We start from the raw sequence: 20351 nt of genomic DNA, 5'->3' as shown, positions 1-20351 counted from the left end.
CACACTCACACCCACACACGCCTGGGTAACCTCTACATATATATAGAGGCTCACTGGTCCTCCTCAAGCATCCTAAATGAGGATCCTCTGGGTCAGGTCCTGCAGGAGTCCCAGTGGGAGCTTGCAGGAGTGCAGGTCCACTCTGAAGACGGATCCCTTCTCCAGCTTTTTTCTCTCCCATCCTGATTCTTGCCACTGGATGCAGGTAAGCAGAGATGAGAGGGCCCAGGAAGGTAATAGCCAGGGAACAGTATGGCGCAGCAACTCAGAGCACAATCTGCCACTCAAGTGAGCCCTGGCTGTGCCACTGAGCAGTTGTGTGACTTCAGGCAATTCATTTAACATCTCTTCGCCTTGGTCTCTCTGTCAGCCTCAGGCCTTTACAATACTTCCAATACTTTCTTTCCCCTTCCCAGCTTTGCCTGTCTAACACCTGCCTAATTGTCAATCAAGCGGTAGCTTGGACAGCACTTCCTCCAGGGGGTTCTATACCACATCTGCAACGCAGGACTTGTTCCTCCCTGTGCCTCCACTACACCATGTGTCGGACACCTCTGCTCGGCACTTGCCTATTGTCTTGTCAGTGTCCTTGCCAGGCTTTAAGTTCCTCAAGAGAAGTGTCTGGCAGAAAGTGGTCACTTAAATATTTGACTGTTCATGAAGACATGAAAGAGAAGCCTGGCTAGATGATGAATGAGATAGAGAGACCCACAGAGAGTTTTCAGCCCCTTCCTTCATATGACTAGGTTAATCACTTATAGCCGATGATTTGTTCACCCAGCCAGGGTCTCAGGTTGGAACTCAGGGTCTCAGCCTCTCCTAAAGCCTGGTTTTAAAGTTTTACCTTATGGTCCTGCTTGTCTTCTCAGAGAGCAAATTAGCTAATTTCTTTGCTGATTTCCTGACTCACATTTTTGGAAGCATTTCTCAGACTATTGTGATTTCTTGGGAAACAAAGTCAAGGAGAGGAAATTCAAACTAAGCCCCAATCTGCCCAGACGGAGTGGCACAGCAAGTGCTTTCGGTTAGATCAGCCAGGATTCTCCGAATTCCTCTCACCCAAAGGCCAGCCTCAGCTTCTTAGTTTTCCCTCTGCATGTCCATAGTTTTTAGTTTCCCTTCCAAAACTTTCCTAATAGGAAGCTTTTCCATAGAAGAGATTGTCAGGCCGTGGTTATTTGGGTGATCTGTGTCTAGACAGGCCCCTAAGGTGGAATGATTTGAAGGCGTCTGGAGGCATGATGGAACAAAATCTTCTCCTAGCCTGTGATCGAGAGTGTTCTTGAAAGTGCACCCACACACCAATCCCCACTTGGATCCCTGATGAAACACCAGTCATCTGAATGGGGTGTGAGTTCAAGTCATTGCTTGTTAACACCCACCAATTGGTTAATTTACTCCAACACAGAGACACACACTGAGAACCCTGCACTCAGTGACAGGACAATCTGGAGAGGGAGGCTGTCCCGGCACACACTGGCATCCCAAACTGTGGGAGGACTATTCTGGTGCAGGTGCCCTGCCTCCTGACAGCTAGGCAGGCTCCTCGCCCGGAAGACCTGAGGAGGAAGCAGCTGGTATTAGGGGGCTGAAGTCAGGAAAAGAGGCCTCCTGTGATGGGCCAGCTCTGGGGGACAGGGCAGCAGACAGGACACAGTCTCCCTCCTAATCGCTGATCTTCACCCTTCGCTCAGGCCCCTTGTATGCCTGGGATAAGGGCCACTGCTCCTTCGTATCCTACCCTGAACAGTCCCAGCATGTGTCCATCTCCACTGAAATATGAACTTTTTTTCATGAGGGACAAATTATTGAATTCACGGTAAGAAACAAGGCATAGAGAGTGAATACCCTGTGGGGAGGGCACATGGTGAAGGCAACTCATCACACTAAGATGCAAATACCATTGAGGCAGGAAGTCCCCTGTTGGGAGAAGCTCAGGAGGTGGGCCTGGGTTCTGGAGATTAGAGGAAGCAAGAGTCACAAAGGACTGGGAGGTGGGAGGTGCTGGGGAATGAGGGAGAAGAGCAGGAGCATCCCCCAACCAAAGCCCTACTCAGTGCTACGTTGGGCATCAGTCTCTCTACCATAAATGTCAGTCTGGACAAATAGAAAATGCCAGGCTGTTTTCCAGCCAGAACCATCTTTCGGTAATTCACCAAAATGACTAACGTAAAAGAAGAGGAAAGGCACCGCTATATGAGGTCTGTCCAGAAAAAGTCCAGCCATTGTTAATATAATGAGAACAGTTTGCATGACATTGATGTAACCTGGCAGCCAAGGAGAGCAGACTGGAATGCGCATGTGTGAACAATGACAACTTCACTGTACTAGTCAGTGGGAGTGGTAGACACTGTTGTGTGAGCATGTGTACTGTGTGGGTGTCACATTCACAATGACTGAGCAAGTAGAGCAACAAATCTACATCCAATTTTGTGTTAGGCTTGAACGTTCCTCCACGGAAACTATTCAGATGATTCAGAAGGCTGCAGCTAATGGCAACTGGTGATTGGCAGCTTTATCATGACAACACACCTGCTCATGCATCATGTCTCATGCAGAGTTTTTTGGCAAAAATCAAAAAATCAAATCACCCAGGGGACTCAGCCCCCTTACAGCCCAGATCTGGTGCACTGCAACTTTCTGGCTTTTCCCAAAACTAAAAATCACCTTTGAAAGGGAAGAGATTTCAGACCATTGATGAGATTCAGGAAAATACGACAGGTCAGCTGATGGTGATTGGGAGAACCGTGTGAGGTCCCAAGGTGCCTACCTTGAAGGGGACTGAGGCGTCATTGTCCTGTGTACAATGTTTCTTGTATCTTCTTCAATAAATGTCTCTATTTTTCATAGTATATGGCTGGATACCTTCCGCAGACCTCATATATTTTCTTGGCCTTTTAAAAAACCAGGAGTTGCTCCTTTGGCCACGTACATGCGGATCCACAAGAAAGGTGATGCTGTAGACATCAAGGCAATGGGCTCTGTTCAAGAAGCAATGCCCCACAAATGTCACCAGAGCAAAACAGGAAGAGTCCACAGTGTTGCTGAGCACATGGTGGGCACTGTTGTGAGCAAATAAGTTAAGGGCAAGATTCTTGCCAGGAGAATTAATGTCCATGTTGAGCATACCGGGCACTCTCAGAGCTGAGATAGCTTCCTGAAATGTGTGAAGGGAAAAATTCAGGAAAAGAAAAAAGCCAAAGGGAAAGGTGCCTGGGTTCCGCTGAAGCACCAGCCTGCTCCCCCCAGAGACGCACACGGTGCGAAAACCAATGGAAAGGAGCCCGGGCTGCTGGAGCCCCGGCCCTGCGAGTTCACGGCGTGAGAAGTGTGAAAAAGGTAAAACACCTGTGGGCTGATTTTTTTAAAAATAGAAAACTCTAGGCTATCCTTTTTTTAAAAAACCGAGTTCATAAGTTGTAAAACTTTTTCAAAAAGGTATGATAAAACACAAATTTAGGATAGTCATTTCTAGGAAGGAATCCAGGAAGATGGTAGGGCACACTTGAGGCTTCACAATATTAGTGGTAACGGCCTACTTGTAAAGTGGTTGTATTTACAAGGATGTTGTTTAATTATCCCATACAATTTACAAGTACAAATATATTATACACATTATGTTTAATGCTTTAAACACTGAAATATTCATTACTTATATATGTGTATATGTAAGAGAAATAGAGACAGAGAGACTGATCCATACATTTTTTTAAAAAAATTATGTCTAAAGCAATGTGTTAGAGGGGAGTGTCAAGAGCCTCAGGTGGAACAGACAGACATGTAACTGAATTGCAAAGTGGCAACGGGATCCCGCGGTACCGACTTTCTTCAGATTCACATTGATGTGAGGTACCCTACTATTCTTACTGGTCCTATGCTATTTCGTATTTAAAAAACCCAAGAAGTTCACATATCAGTGAAAATATAAAAGATTATAATGGCTATAAGTAAATGTGTATAGACATGACATATTAATTTTTAATCAATTTCATTGATATATAGTTAAAATATGCTAAAATTCACCAATTTTCAGAGTTGTTTGATGAGTTTTGTCAATACATATATTTGTATATGTAGATTTAGAACATTTCAATCACCTCAAAATTTTTTCTTATGTCCCTTATATTAATCCTCTCTTCCATCCCCTACCCCTGGCGACCATGGATCTGCTTTCTGTCACTAGTTTTACTTTTTCTAGAATTTTATGTGAACAAAATCATGCAGTAAGTAGTCTGTTCCTGATTTCTTTCACTTAGCATAATACTCTGGAGACTTATCCATGTTGTTGCATGTATCAATTTTTTTTGTTCTTTGTGGCACAGTAGTAGGACTCAACTGCACGAATACACCACAATTTATTTATTCACATTGATGAACAGTTGAGTTATTTCTCTCTCTCTCTCTCTCTCTCTTTCTCTTTGTACTTCTCATTTTAATAGATTTTTTTTATTCCGGTAAAATATATGTAACAAAATTTGTTGTTTTAACCATTTTAAAGTGTACAATTCAGTACCACTAATTACGTTCACACTGCTTTGTAACCATCACCACTATCTATTTCCAAAACCTTTTTTATTACCCTAAACAGAAACTCTGTAATCATTTGCCCCTTCCCACATTCCCTGGTAGTCTCTAATCTACCTTCTATTTCTATGGGTTTGTCTGTACTGGATATTTTACATACATATGTGGAGTCATACTTATTTGTCCTTTAGTGACTGGCTTGTCTCATTTAGTATAGTTTTTTCAAGTTTCATCCATGCTGTAGCACGTAACAAAACCTCATTCCTTTTTATGGCTGAATAATATAATGTGAGCTATACATATATAAAACATTTCTTTATCCATTCATCTGTTGGTGGGCACTTAAGATGTTTTCATATTTCTAATTTTCAGTTATTATGAATAAATCTGCTACAGACATTCATGTACCAGTCTTTCCATGGACAGGTGTTCTCATTTCTCTTGGATAAATATGCAGAAGTGGAATTACTTGATTATTTGGTAAGTGAATGTTTAACTTTCTGAGAAAACTGCCAAGTTCATTTTCCAAGTGGTTGTACCATTTGCATCTCGCCAGAAGTCTCTGAGAGTTCCAGTTGCTCTCCATCCTCACCGACATTGGTATAATTCAACTTTTTAACTATGATGATTCCACCAGGTATATAGTAGGGTCTTATTTTATTTTATTTTTAAAGTTATTTTATTGTCATTCAATTAATTTTATTGTCTGCATTTTCTCCCCACCCCTCCAACCCACCCCAGCCAAACCCACCTCCCGCCCCTGCTTCCACCCTCCCCCTTAGTTTTGTCCTTGTGCCCTTTATAGTAATTCCTGAAAACCCTTCTCCCCACTGTCCCTTCCCCTGTCCCCTGTGGCTATTGTTAGATTGTTCTTAACTTCAATGTCTCTGGTTATATTTTGTTTGCTTTTTTCTTCTGTTGATTATGTTTCAGTTAAAGGTGAGATCATATGGTATTTGTCCCTCACTGCCTGGCTTATTTCACTTAGCATAATGCTCTCCAGTTCCATCCCTGCTGTTGCAAAGGGTATAAGCTCCTTCTCTCTCTGCTGCGTAGAATTCCATGGTGTAAATATACCATAGTTTTTGGATCCACTCGTTTGCTGATGGGCACTTAGGTTGCTTCCAGTACTTGGCTATTGTAAATTGTGCTGCTTTGAACATTGGGGTGCATACGTTCTTTTGGATTGGTGTTTCAGGGCTCTTAGGGTATAATCCCAGCAGTGGAATTGCTGGATCAAGAGGCAGTTCCATTTTTAGTTTTCTGAGGAAACTCCATACTGTTTTCCACAGTGGCCTCACCAGTCTGCATTCTCACCAACTAGGGTCCCCTTTTCTCCACATCCTCTCCAACATTTGTTTGTGGATTTGTTTATGTTGGCCACTCTGACTGGTGTGAGATGGTACCTCATTGTGGTTTTAATTTGCATCTCTCTGATGGCTAGTGATGCTGAGCATCTTTTCATATGTCTCTGGGACCTCTGTATGTCTTCCTTGGAGAAGTGTCTGTTCAAGTCCTTTGCCCATTTTTTAACTGGGTTTTTTGTCTTCCTGGAGTCCTGTGAGTTCTTTATATATTTTGGAGATCAGGCCCTTGTCTGAGGTATCATTGGCAAATATGTTTTCCCATACCGTTGGTTCTCTTTTTATTGTAATGCTGTTTTCTTTAGCCATGCAGACGATTTTTATTTTGATGAGGTCCCATTTGTTTATTCTTTCCTTTATGTCCCTTGCTCTAGGGGACATGTCTCTGAGGATGTTGCTGCATGGAATATCTGAGATTTTCCTGCCAATGTTTTCCTCTAGGACTTTTATGGTGTTACGATTTATATTTAAGTCTTTTATCCACCTTGAATTTATTTTTGTGTATGGTGTAAGTTGGTGATTGGGTTTCATTTTTTTGCACGTAGCTGTCCAGATCTCCCAATACCATTTGTTGAAGAGGCTATTTTTGCTCCATTTTATGCTCCTGCCTCCTTTGTCAAATATTAATTGACTGTAGAGACTTGGGTTTATTTCTCGGCTCTCTGTTCTGTTCCATTGGTCTATGTGCCTGTTTTTGTGCCAGTACCAGGCTGTCTTGATGACAGTGGCCTTGTAATACAGTTTGATATCAGGTATTGTGATCCCTCCTGCGTTGTTCTTCTTTCTCAAAATTGCTGCAGCTATTCGGGGTCGTTTATGGTTCCATATAAATTTCTGATGTGTTTCTTCTACACCTGTGAAATATGTCATTGGTACTTTAATAGGGATTGCATTGAATCTATAAATCACTTTGGGTAGTATGGCCATTTTGATGATGTTAATTCTTCTAATCCATGAGCATGGTACATGCTTCCATTTGTTTGTGTCTTCCTTCATTTCTTTCTTCAGTGTTGTGTAGTTTTCTGAGGATGGGTCTTTTATCTCCTTGGTTAGGTTTATTCCTAGGTACTTTATTTTTCTTGTTGCTATATCAAATGGGATTTTTTTCCTGATTTCTGTTTCTGCAGTTTCGTTGTTGGTATACAGCAATGCCTTTGATTTCTGAGTATTGACATTGTATCCAGCTGTTTTGTCAAATTCATTTATTAGGTTGAGTAGTTTTTTGGTGGAGTCTATAGGATTTTCCATGTACACTATCATGTCATCTGCAAACAGTGACAGTTTCATTTCCTCTTTTCCAATTTGGATGCCTTTTATTTCTTTTTCTTGTCTGATTGCTGTGGCTAGGACTTCCAATACTATGTTGAATACAAGTGGTAAAATTGGGCATCCTTGTCTTTTTCCTGATCTTAGTGGGAAAGCTCTAAGTTCTTGTCCATTGACTATGATGTTGGCTGTAGGTCTCTCATATACGGCCTTTATTATGTTGAGGAATGCTCCCTCTATTCCCACTTTGCTGAGTGTTTTTTTTTATCATAAATGGATGCTGTACCTTATCAAATGCTTTTTCCACATCTATTGATATGATCATGTGGTTTTTTCTTTGCTTTTGTTTATGTCGTGTACTATGTTTATTGATTTGCGAATATTATACCATCCTTGCATCCCTGGGATGAATCCTACTTGATCATGGTGGATGATCTTTTTAATGTATTGCTGGATGCATTTTCCAACATTTTGTTGAGGATTTTAGTATCTATGTTCATCAGTGATATTGGCCTGAAGTTTTCTTTCTTTGTTATGTCTTTATCTGGTTTTGGGATTAGGATGATCTTGGCTTCATAAAACGAGTTTGGGAGTCTTCCATCTTCTTGAATTTTTTGAAATAATCTGTGGAGGATGGGGGTTAGCTCTCCCTTAAATGCTCTGTAGGATTCTCCTGTGAGAATTCATCTAGTCCAGGGCTTTTGCGTGTCAGAAGCTTTTTGATTACTGTTTCAATTTCATTAGCTGTTATTGATCTGTTCAGGCTTTCTGCTTCTTCTTCATTGAGTTTTGGAAGGTTATATTTTTCTAGAAATCTGTCCATTTCATCTCACATTTCTTGGCATATAGTTCTTCATAGTAATTTCTTATAGTCCTTTGTATTTCAGTGGTATCAGTTGTAGTCTCTCCTCTTTCATTTCTGATTGTGTTTATTTGGGTCCTCTCTCTTTTTTTCTTGATGAGGCTGCTTAAACACTTGTTGATTTTGTTTATCTTTTCAAAGAACCAGCTCCTGGATTCATTGATCCTTACAATTGTGCTTTTAATTTCTATGTCATTTAATTCTCTGATCTTGGTTATTTGCTTCTTTGTACTTGCTCTGGGTTGTCTTTGTTGTTGTTCCTTGAGTTCTTGTAGGTGTAGGATTAGGTTGTTTGTTTGAAATGTTTCTATCTTCTTTTTTTGGTATAATATTTTTTTAATATATTTATTGATTATGCTATTACAGTTGTCCCATTCCCCCCCCAACTCCACTCCATCCTGCCCAACCCCTCCCTCCCACATTCCCCCCTTATAGTTCATATCCATGGGTCATGTATATAAGTTCTTTGGCTTCTACATTTCCTACACTGTTCTTACCCTCCCCCTGTCTATTTTCTACCTACCATTTATGCTACTTATTTTCTGTACCTTTCCCCCCTCTCCCTCTCCCACTCCTCTATTGACAACCCTCCATGTGATCTCCATCTCTGTGGTTCTGTTTCTGTTCTAGTTGTTTGCTTAGTTTTCTTTTGTTTTGGTTTTAGGTGTGGTCGTTAATAACTGTGAGTTTGCTGTCATTTTTACTGTTCCTATTTTTGATCTTCTTTTTCTTAGGTAACTCCCTTTAACATTTCATATAATAAGGGCTTGGTGATGATGAACTTCTTTAACTTGACCTTATCTTGATCTTCCCTTCCATTCTAAATGATAGCTTTGCTGGATACAGTAATCTTGGATGTAGGTCCTTGTGCTTAATCTTGGGTAATGTAATTATGATGTGCCTTGGTGTGTTCCTCCTTGGGTCCAGCTTCTTTGGGACTCTCTGAGCTTCCTGGACTTCCTGGAAGTCTATTTCCTTTGCCAGACTAGGGAAGTTCTCCTTCATTATTCAAATAAGTTTTCAATTTTTTGTTCTTCCTCTTCTCCTGGCACCCCTATAATTCGGATGTTGGAACGTTTCAAGATGTCCTGGAGGTTCCTAAGCCTCTCCTCATTTTTCCGAATTCTTCTTTCTTCATTCTTTTCTGGTTGGATGTTCCTTTCTTCCTTCTGGTCCACACCATTGATTTGAGTCCCAGTTTCCTTCACATCACTGTTGGTTCCCTGTACATTTTCCTTTGTTTCTCTTAGCATAGGCTTCATTTTTTCATCTACTTTTCGAACAGATTCAACCAATTCTGTGAGCATATTGATAACCAGTGCTTTGAACTGTGCATCTGATAGGTTGGCTATCTCTTCCTCACTTAGTTGTATTTTTTCTAGAGCTTTGAAGTGTTCTGTCATTTGGGCCATTTTTTTTTCTTTTTTTGTCTTGGCGAGTCTGTTGCTTTAAGGGGCGGAGCCTTAGGTGTTTACCAGGGCCGGGTAATGCTGGTTGCTGTGCTGTTACGCTGTACATGAGGGAGGGGCCCAGAGGGAGCAATGGCGCCCCCTTCACTCTCCTCCGGATTTCAATCTTTCACTCCGCTACCCACAATCAAACTGGGCCCCTCTGATGCTGGTTCCCGAGTGGGTGGGCTTGTGCACACTCTAGGCCCCTGTGGGTCTCTCCAATGACCTCTCCCGTGAGGCTGGGAGTCTCTCCTGCTGCCGCCCCAACCCCCATGGGCGCTTTCAATCAAAGGTTTGAGGCTTTATTTTCCCGAGCTGTAGCCCTGGGTTGCGGGGTCTGCTTCGATCCCCGCCGTTCGTCTGGTTTATCTATGTTCGAATGTGGGGCTGCAGTGTGCTACCCGCACTCTGCCTGCCCTGCTCTCCACCACTCTGAGTCAGGCCCTCTCGGTTTATCTGCGCGAATGTGGGGCCGCAGGGTCTGCTAGTGCTCGGACTGCCTGCCCTGTTCGTCCCACACTCCACCAGTCTCAGTCCTGCCACAGCCACGCGAGTCCTCTCCACCCCGGTGCCCCTCTCCGCCCCTCCTACCAGTCTAGACGAATGTTTATTTTCTATTTCCTTGGTGTCGGACCCCCTTGCCGTTCGATTCTCTGTCAGTTCTGGTTGTGCGAGGAGGCACAGTGTGTCTACCTACGCCGCCATCTTGGTTCTCTGTTTCTATCTTTTTAAGGTAGGCCTGTATTGCTATGAACTTCCCTCTCAGGGCAACCTTTGCTGTGTCCCATAGGTTTTGGATTGTTGTGAATTCATTTTCATTTGTTTCCAGAAACTTTTTGATTTCTTCCCTAATCTCATTCTTCATCCATTCATTGTTTAATAGCATGCTATTCAATCTCCACATTTCTGAGTGTTTTCAGTTTTTTTCCTTGAGGTTTGTTTCTAGTTTCAGTCCCTTGTCGTCAGAGAAAATGCTTGATATGATTTCAATTTTCTTGAACTTGTTGAGGCTTGTTTTGTGTCCTATCATTTGGTCTATCTTTGAAAATATTCCATGTGCATTTGGAAAGAATGTGTATTTTGCTTCTTTGGGATGAAATGCTCTATATAAATGAGTTAAGTCCATTTCATTTAGGGCATTGTTCAGTGCCGCAATATGTTTGTTGATATTTTGTTTGGAAGATCTGTCCATCTTTGACAGTGGGGTGTTAAAATCCCCTACTATAATTGTGTTGTTGTCAATATCTTTCTTGACGTCCTCCAAGATTTTCTTTATGTATCTGAGTGCTCCTATGTTGGGTGCATATATATTTACAATGTTTATGTCTTCTTGGTGGATTCTTCCTTTGAGTGTTAAGAAGTGACCTTTGGGGTCTCTCTTTATGGACCTTCGTTTGAAGTCTATTTTGTCTGATGCTACCCCTGATTTTTTTCATGTCCATTTGCTTGGAAAATTTGTTTTCAGCCCTTCGTTTTCAGTCTGTATAGGTCTTTTGTCCTGAGGTGGGTATCTTGTAGGCAGATATGTGTGGGTCATGCTTTCTTACCCATTCAGCTATTCTATGTCTTTTTATTGGAGCATTTAATCCATTCACATTTAAGGTTATTATTAATAGGTAGTTATTCATTACCATTTTTTTCATACCTATGTTCCTCCCCGCCCTCTCTCTCTCTTTTCCTTGCTTTCCTTAAAGCAGTCCCTTTAGCATCTCTTGCAGAGCTGGTTTGGTGGAGGTGTATTCTTTTAGAGTTCTTTTGTCTGGGAAGCTCCTTATTTGACCTTCTATCTTGATTGATAGCCTTGCTGGATAAAGTAGTCTTGGCTGCAGGTCTCTGGTTCTCATTACTTGGAATATTTTTTGCCATTCTCTTCTGGCTTGGAGTGTTTCCATTGAGCAGTCAGCTGCTAACCTTATTGGGGCTCCCTTCTATGTTATTTCCTGTTTCTCCTTTGCTGCCTTTAAGATTCTTTCTTTGTCTTGGAATTTTGCCATTTTAATTATGATGTGTCTTGCAGTGGGCCTCTTTGGGTTCCTCTTGATTGGGACTCTCTGTGTTTCCTGGATTTGTGTGACTTTTTCACTCATCAAATTAGAGAAATTTTCCATCATTACTTTTTCAAACAGGTTTTCTATTCCTTGCTCTTCTTCTCCTTCTGCTATCTCTATTATATAGATATTATTATGTTTCACGTTGTCCTGCATTTCCCTTAACCAGGGTCTTATTTTAGTTTTAATTCATATTTCCCTATGTTAATGATGTTTGGTGTTTTTTCATGTTTTTAGTTGTCATTCATATGTATATTTTTTGTGAGATGAAGTAAAGTGTCTGTTCAAATCTTTTCTCCATTTTTAAATCATTGCTTTTCTTCTTATTATAGTTTTAGGAGTTCATTATGTATTCTAGATATACGACCTTTGTCAGATTTGTATATATTCATATTCTCAAAATATACATTGTATTTTCTCCCAGAGTGTGTTTTACTTCTTCATTTCCTTTATTACATCTTTTGAAGAGAAACATTTTTTCAGGAGTTGAATTTGTCATTTTTAGGGATTGTAGTTTTTGTATTTTATCTAATAAATATTTATCTAAACTGAAAACACCAATTCTTTTCTCTTTTGTTTTCTTCTAGAATTTTCTATTAAGTTTAGATCTATGGATCAATTCAATTTAATTATTGAATATGGTTGGCAGTAATAGTCAAGGTATATATATTTTTTGTTTTGCATATGCATTGTTTCAGCACCATTTGTTGAAGAGACTATCCTTTTCCCACTGAAACACCATCTTTTAAAAAATAAGTTAATCAGCCCTGACTGGTGTGGCTCGGTGGATTGAGCGCCTGCCTGCAAACCAAAAAGTTGCTGGTTTGATTCCCAGTCAGGGCACATGCCTGGGTTGCAGGCCAGATCTCTGGTAAGGGGCATACAAGAGGCAACCACACATTGATGTTTCTCTCCCTCTCTTTCTCCCACCCTTCCCCTCTGTCTAAAAATAAATAAATAAAATCTTTTTAAAAAATAAAAATTTGATCATATGTGTGTAGATATATTTTTGAACTCTCTAATCTGTTCCAGTGGTCTTATATCTTTATATACCTTACTTCACTGCTGTGATTACTGTAGCTTTGAAATGTCTTAAAATTACATAGAGGAAGTCCTCCAACTTTTTTTTCTTTTTTGAAATTGTTTTGGCTAAGCTAGGTTCTTTGAACTTTTATAGAAATTTAGATTCAACTTGTCAATTTCTAAAAAAAACCCCCAAAACCCTACTAGGATTTTGACTGAGAGTTCACTGAATCTATGTATCAGTTCAGAAAGAACTGACATGCTAAAGATAATTAGTCTTTTGACCCATGAACATGGTATGTATCTCTATTTATTTATGTCTCCTTTAGTTTTGCTTAGGAATGTTTTATAATTTTTAGTGTACAGGTCTTGCACATATTTTGTTAAATTTATCCATAAGTATTTTCTAATTTTATGCTATTGTAAATGGTATTTGTAAAAATATTTTGACAACTTATCATTTCTTATATATAGAAATACAATAAAATTTTTGTATATTAATGTTTTATTCTGTGACCTTGCTAAACTCACCTATTAGTCCTGGTAACTTTTTGATACATTCCTTAGTCTTTTTTTTTTTTTTAGACTTTATTTATTTTATTTTTTGACAGAGGGGAAGGAAAGCAGAAAGAGAGGGAGAGAACATCAATGTGTGATTGTCTCTTGCGCCCCCTAATGGGAACATGGTCTGCAACCAAGGCATGTGACCTGACTGGGAATCGAACCAGCAGCCCTTTGGTTCACAGGCCAGTGCTCAATCCACTTAGCCACATCAGCCAGGGCTATTTATTTATTCATTTATTTATTTAGAGAGAGGGGGAGAAAAAGAAGAAGAGAAACATCACTGTGTGGTTGCCCCCATTCAGGAACCTGGCCCGCAACCCAGGCATGTGCCCTAACTGGGAATCAAACCATCGACACTTTGGTTTGCAGGCCCGCGCTCAATCCACTGAGCCATGCCAGCCAGGGCAAAGGTTTTCTACAAATATAATCATGATATCCATGAATAATGACAGTTCTTCTTTTCTTATCTGTATGGTTTTGATTCTTTTCACTTTCTTATTGTAATGGAAAGGACCTCCTGTACAATGTTGAATGAAAGTGGTGACAGTGGCATCTTTAAAATGACATCTTTTAAAGAGAGGATGACACCCTTAAAAATTTTGTTTTTCCATATCAAATAGAAATAATCACTGGCTGAAGCAAAATATGATGAGATGAGGAGTGTGTGTGAGTGGAAGTTGGCAGAAAATTGAACAATAAAATCCTATCCATTGGGGAATATTTATAAGAGTCAGAGTCTTTAAGCAAATTCTTTGGTTCTTCTTGATCTGACCCTGGGAGATGACAGTATCTGTAGTCTGTTTCCCCCAGCCCATGCTCCCAGTAGCAGAGCTACCATGATCTTCCTTCCATTGTTTCAGGACACTGTCCCCTCCCTGCATGATGGCATGCTCAAGGACCTGCTCCCGCGTCCTGGGGCTGAGCCTCGGGACTACAGCCCTATTTGCTGCTGGGGCCAACATGGTGCTCCTCTTTCCTAACTGGGATGTGACCTACCTGTTGAGGGGCCTCATTGGCAAGCATGCCATGCTGGGCTCTGGGCTCTGGGGAGGAGGCCTCATGGTAAGTGTACTGGGTTCCCTTAGTGTGAACTCCCAAAGTGGCCCCCAAGGGTAGAGCAGGAAGGTGATGGGGAGGAGTGTTTTGATTCCTTGCAAAAAAGTTTGATGTAACAGGCTGGTCTTGAGTCTACATCAACTCTAAGGGATGGAAGACTCTAGGAAAACCTGTCAAGGGTGGCTGAATTTTGGACTAGGCATACTGAGCGTGAACATGGCCATCAATAGAATTATATCAAACTAATCATCCAAAATGGGGTTCTGACATTCAAAGCCAAACCTTCTGGGAAAGACAAGATAATCAAATCCATGTGAGGTGCCCAATTACTCTATTTCAACAGCCACAGGTGGCAGCTAGAAATGTAAATTACCCAGTCTCTTCTTAACACCTTCCTCTCTGCTCCCAGGTACTCATTGCAGCGACCCTCATCTCCTTGATGGGCTGGAGATGTGGCTGCTTCAGCAAGAGCAGGCCCTGCCGAAGCGTAAGCACCAGATTCCACTCTTCCAACACCTAGAATGTCCCCACATTCTATTACTTCAGAGGCAGAGTGGTCAAAAGGCAATTTTGATCTTGGGGTTTTAATTATTCCCCTTAACTTTTCTGAGCCTCAGGTCCTCATCTGTAAAATGGGAGTTAACAGGATCAAGTCAATGATCCTGTCATTTAATGAGCCATAAATGTCTATACAAATGTGAGAACTGTTTTTATTATTTGTTAGCCTATTGAACAGTAGGGTCATGAGTTAAGTACATTATAAATCATGTGTTTTTGATAGAAAATGTCCTATTTTGCTTAATTTTACTGAGAGCTGGAAGTTTCTCGAGAGATCATCTAATAACTGGATTCTAATCCAGCCTCTCTATTTTACAGATAATGAAACTGAGGCCCAGAATAAATTTGCACTCTGTTAATTACAGCATCATCTACATTTATTTGAAAACTCTCAGTATTCTTACACATTGTATTGCTTATTCAGTCTCAGTCACATGAATCTGTGGCCCCCTCACAGTAACTCCACAGCCTGCTTTGATATCCGCAGCCTGTATGTTGGAAACCCCACTGATTCAGAATTATATGTTAAAGAATTAAATATAAACACCCTCACATTTCACTTACTGTCTGTTCTCAGTCATATCTGGTTTTCCCCTAGGCGGGTGGTTCTCAGAGTTGAGTGTGGATCAGAATCCCTGTGGGTTTGTAAACACACAGATTGCAGGGCCCCACCCCCAGAGTTTCTGATTCAGTAAGTCTGGTGTAGAGTGGGAAAATTTGTATTGTGTATAGGTTTCCAGGTGATATGATGCTGCTGGGACAGGGACCACATTCTGAGAAACACTCTCCTAGGCTTACATCAGACTAAGTCATCATGAATCTTTTAACTTAGAGTCAAAACGTACTGCATACTTTTCTCTGGGCCCTCCTGAGCTCCAAACTAGCTTGATATCATGGGGAAATGACTATAATTCTGTACAAAGACTATTTATATGTTTTATTTAAATGTTAAAAATACGTATTCTTTGGAAGGGAAAAGAAAAAGTCCAGTATCCTGGGGAAGAAGCCAATTTGGAAGCGAGCTAGAATCCTGCCAAGAAAAATAAACTTCGTTGTTATCTTTTGGGAGGGAAGAGTGGCGCACAGACTAGAAAAGTATAGGGACAGAACTGGTGTCACTTCAGAGTTGACTAATTTTTCTGCCTCTGTTTCTCTTCTTCTCTGTCTCCCTCCTTCCTTTCTCTCCTAACCTCCTTCCCACTTCCCTCCCTTCCTTACTTTAGTGCTTGATTTGAAAAAGACAGGAATCAGGGATAGAAGCTTGGAACTTTTGAAAGTACAGCCTTCCCTCAAAACAGTCAGAAGTGGGCATGCAATAATCTGATCCTTTAACTCAGAGGCTAAATGACTGCAGTCTGAGCTTAAAAGTTTTTGATGGAGACCTGTTAAGGAGCTCTGAAGAGCCTGCTGAGTCAGGCAGAGCCAGCATTCCCCCCCTTTTCAGTAATTTCTCTTCCATCCCTTCCTAGCTCTACCCAGTGACCCCTCATTAGCCACCCTACCTTGTTAAGCTTTAAAGAAGATGCCATGGGCAGGAATAGCCCCGTTTGATATTATGGGAGAAAGCCTGAATATCAGAGAGGTTTCCGGGTAGTCCCACAAGTCACGTAGTCATGGCCCCACCTCAGGCTCACTGTTTCTTCCCTCCCTCTGCAGATGCTCACTGCTCTGTTGTCAAGTGGCCTGGCTTTGCTTGGAGCCTTGATTTGCTTTATCACTTCTGGAGTAGCCCTGAAAGATGGTCCTTTTTGCATGTTTGATATCTCATCCTTCAACCAGACAAAAGCTTGGAAGTATGGTTACCCATTCAAAGATCTACATAACAGGTAAGCGGGTGGAGACTTGAATGGATTTTCAGCCTTTTCAAGACTGGGAGAAGGGAGGAAGAGAGGGAGAGAAGGAGCGAGGAGAAGAGAGACAGACAGACAGACAGACTACAAACTCCTTTTTGTGAGGCATTCTAGCATCCCTCTCCTCTGATGCTCAAAAAATGCAACCATAGAGTTTCCTCCACCCATGTCCTGCCACCAGGCTCCTCTGGCTGTGTGGCCTGCTAGCTGCTCTGCCTGCCTCCCACCTCAACCATGGCCAAGCCCCTAACTGACCATGAGAAGCAGTGGCATATCAGCATCCCTGGTATCCTGGAAGTGGAAAAAGTGGTGGAGCTGAAGAAGGGTTTCAACCGACACCAGCACTTCACGCTGATCAAGGACTGCAACAGGGCCACCACCTGGGACTACTTTTTTCATGCTGGCATACACGGTGCGCACCACCTGGCGGGGAGCTGGATCTGCAGGGAACTGGTACTACTAGAATAAATGCCCCAAGAGTGTTTGTTACCTTTCTTTGGAATTTTACATGGGCCAAACATCACAGAACACTGTGATCAACCTTAGCCTGCAAAATACCTGTGATGAGGCCATTTGCCAGCTTGGATTGGATATAAAGGAGTTAGAAGAAATGGAAGAAGATGCTGAGCTTGCCACTGGTGGTCTTGGGAGGCTTGATGCCTGCTTCTTGTATTCCATGCCAATCCTGGGACTTTCAGCCTATGTATATGGCATTCCATCTGAATATGGAATCTTCAATCAGAAGATCCAAGATGGCAGCTGAAAAAAGGGGGTATAGAATCATATGGAGACTACCGGTCAAGATGGCAGCACTGGTAAACACAGCTTGCCTCCTCAAACAACCATATCAAAACTACAACTAAACTATACAACAAATATCACTCAGAACTGTCAGAAATTGAGCTGAATGGAAGTCTGACAACTACAGAATTAAAGAAACCACATCTATCAGACTGGTAAGAAGGGTGAAGACATGGAATGGGCTTGGGCTGGTCCCACATCCATGTGTGGTGGATAAAAATTCTGGAGGGATATCTCAGGAGTGAAGAGTCCCAGCCCCACACCAGACCCCAGCTCAGGGTTCCAGTGCCAGGAAGATAAGCCCCCATAACTTCTGGCTGCAAAAAGCAGCAGGGATTGAGTCAGTGGAAGAAATTTCTAGAGTCCCAAGCAGTTCCCCTTAAAGAACCCACACACAGACTTATTCGGACTCATTTCCTCTGAGCTCCAGCAATGGGGTAGAAGCTTGAAAGTCACCAGTGACATGCAGGGAGGAACTGAAGTGTCTGGCATCAAGGCAGGAGCTGGGGGACAGCTTTCTCCCAGTCAGAAAGGCAGACAAAGGCCATTGGTCCTTTTCTGAACCCTCCCCCCACAGAGCCACAGAGTCAGCAGATAGGAGCCATATCTCAGACTCCATCAACCTGGCTAACACTGTTTTCCCCACCCCAGAGATCCCCTGAGGCCCTGTCCCATCCAATTTACCAGCCTATCCAAGCTGTTAACAGTGGCTTTTCCATATGAAAGGCTGGTCTTGGCTCATGCTTCACAACTTCCTAAATCCTATCAAACAAACAACAGCCAGCCTCAGCTCCTAGCCCCAGTACGTCTCGCTAAGTGGTCTCAGGCCTTGCACTAGCAGCAACCACCTTAGATTCACAGCGTGACTTTGCCTGAGAATATTCAAACCCGGCATAAGTAGCAGTCACTTCAGATTGCTTTATGGTTCACGCCGGGTGGTACCTGGCAGAAACAGGTTGGGGCTGACCTTGGCCTGCACCACCCAGGAAACCCCAGAGCCTGGGTACCCAGTGGAGAACTACAGACCATGTCAGAGCACCACCCTCATGCCCCTGCACAGCTAAACCTCCACGGAGGGCAGAGGTTGGTGGCCAGTGGTCACAGCCAGTCCTTGCAGCTGACTGGCCTGGGTAAATCCTTCCCATTGACCTGCCAACAGCGACCAAGGATCAACTACAAGGGGAGGGGGAACTCAGCACATGGAGGGCACATCTTTAGTACCCAGCTTCGGTGATAGGGGAGGCTGTGCCACTGGATCCTACAGGATACACCTAATATATCAGGCCATGCTACCAAGACAGGGATCATAGCAGCTCTACCTAATACATAGAAACAAACACAGGGAGGCTGCCAAAATGAGGAGACAAAGAAACATGGCCCAAATTAAAGAACAGACCAAAAATCCAGAAAAAAAACTGAACAAAATGGAGATAAGCAATCTATCAGATGCAGAGTACAAAACACTGGTTATAAGGATGCTAAAGGAACTTAGCAAGGACCTCAGCAGCATAAAAAAGATCCAGTCAGAAATGAAGGATACAAAGAAAAATTTACAGGGAAAGAACAGTAGAGTGGATGAAGCCAAGTATCAAGATTTGGAATGTGAGGAACCAAAAAGCAACCAATCAGAACAACAAGAAGGAAAAAGAATCCAAAAACTCCCCCAAGGATAGTGTAATCAGTTTCTGGGACAACTTCAAGTGTTCCAACATTTGCATCATAGAGGTGCCAGAGGAGAAGAGCAAGAAAAAGAGCAAGAAATTGGAAATCTATTTGAAAAAATAATGAAAGAAAACTTCCCTAATTTTGTGAAAGAAATAGACATGCAAGTCCAGGAAGCATAGATAGTCCCAGACAAGATGGATGCAAAGGTCCCACTCCAAGACACATCACAGTTAAAATGCCAAAGTTTAAAGACAAAGAGAGAATGTTAAAAGCTGCAAGAGAAGAGCAGTTAGTTACCTACAGGGGAGTTTCCATAAGACTGTCAGCTGATTTCTCAAAAGAAACTTTGCCAGCTAGAAGGGACTGGCAAGAAATATTCCAAGTCATGAAATGCAGGGACCTACAGCCAAGGTTGCTCTACCCATCAAAGCTATCATTTAGAATCAAAGGGCAGATAAAGAGCTTCCCAGACAGGAAAAAACTAAACACATTCATCATCACCAAACCATTGTTATATGAGATGTTAAAGGGACTTATTTACAAAAAAGAAGAAGATTAAAACTATGAACAATAAAATGGCAAAAGATACAAACCTATCAACAATTGAATCTAAAAAACAAATTAAGAAAATAAGAAGAATAGAGACAGAGTCGTGGATACCGAGAGCTTTTTGATGGCTGCCAGATGGGAGGCGGAGTGTGAGGGAATGGGTGAAGAGATGAAGGGATTAAGAAGTACAAACAGGTAGTTACAGAATAGCCACAGGGATGTAAAGTACAGTAATGGAAATGTAGTAGCCAAATAACTTATAAGCATGATCCACGAGCGTGAACAATGGTGGGGGGATTGCCTGGGGGGGCGGTGCTGGGTAGAGGAGGGCAAAGGGGGAAAAACTGGGACAACTGTAATAGGATAGTCAATAAAATATAATTTAAAAAATGTAACAATAGTCACCCTTAAGGGTCTAGGCCTGTGACTTCAGCTTGGTTGGTGGAGGCCCTTGCTGTCTTTTGAGATTACTCATTTGGCTTTTCTTACTTATTCTTCAACCCCTGGTCTCTTTAATTTTTGGGACAGGAATTATTTATATGACTATTCACTCTGGAATTCTGTCTGCCTGGAGCCTTTTAAAGCCGTCATCTGGCACGTGTCCTTCTTCTCCGCCCTTTTGTGCATCAGCCTCCTCCAGATTCTCCTGGTGGTCATTCATTTCTTCAACACCTTGCTGGGCCTTTTGTGCGGCCTCTGTGAGAAGTCATAGCTAATGCTCTTTTGTGGATGGGAGTTTTCATCAGAAGCTGCCTTGAATCCTTTCTGCT

General features: G+C 42.0%; 1 protein-coding gene across 1 annotated transcript; it reads left to right on the top strand.

The window, feature by feature from the left end:
* Positions 1-13972: 13972 nt before the first annotated feature.
* Positions 13973-20293, top strand: TM4SF19 (transmembrane 4 L six family member 19). The gene is made up of 4 exons (XM_024578134.2): positions 13973-14164; positions 14568-14645; positions 16373-16542; positions 20110-20293. Exons 1-4 carry the CDS (start codon positions 13982-13984, stop codon positions 20291-20293), a joined length of 615 nt encoding a protein of 204 aa, XP_024433902.1. The 5' UTR covers positions 13973-13981.
* Positions 20294-20351: the final 58 nt, after the last annotated feature.

The sequence above is a fragment of the Desmodus rotundus genome, chromosome 2, assembly GCF_022682495.2.
Source record: "Desmodus rotundus isolate HL8 chromosome 2, HLdesRot8A.1, whole genome shotgun sequence".
NCBI classification, from domain to species: domain Eukaryota; kingdom Metazoa; phylum Chordata; class Mammalia; order Chiroptera; family Phyllostomidae; genus Desmodus; species Desmodus rotundus.
Note: the sequence above shows the minus strand (reverse complement) of the source record. Positions and strands in the feature narration are given on the sequence as shown.

What these genes read in the sequence shown, in the direction of transcription:
- TM4SF19 (XM_024578134.2), top strand. Translation starts at nt 13,982, where the DNA reads ATGATGGCATGCTCAAGGACCTGCTCCCGCGTCCTGGGGCTGAGCCTC. An exon ending in TCTGGGGAGGAGGCCTCATG is followed by an intron (nt 14,165 to 14,567) that starts GTAAGTGTACTG and finishes CTCTGCTCCCAG; the next exon opens with GTACTCATTGCAGCGACCCT. An exon ending in AGAGCAGGCCCTGCCGAAGC is followed by an intron (nt 14,646 to 16,372) that starts GTAAGCACCAGA and finishes CTCCCTCTGCAG; the next exon opens with ATGCTCACTGCTCTGTTGTC.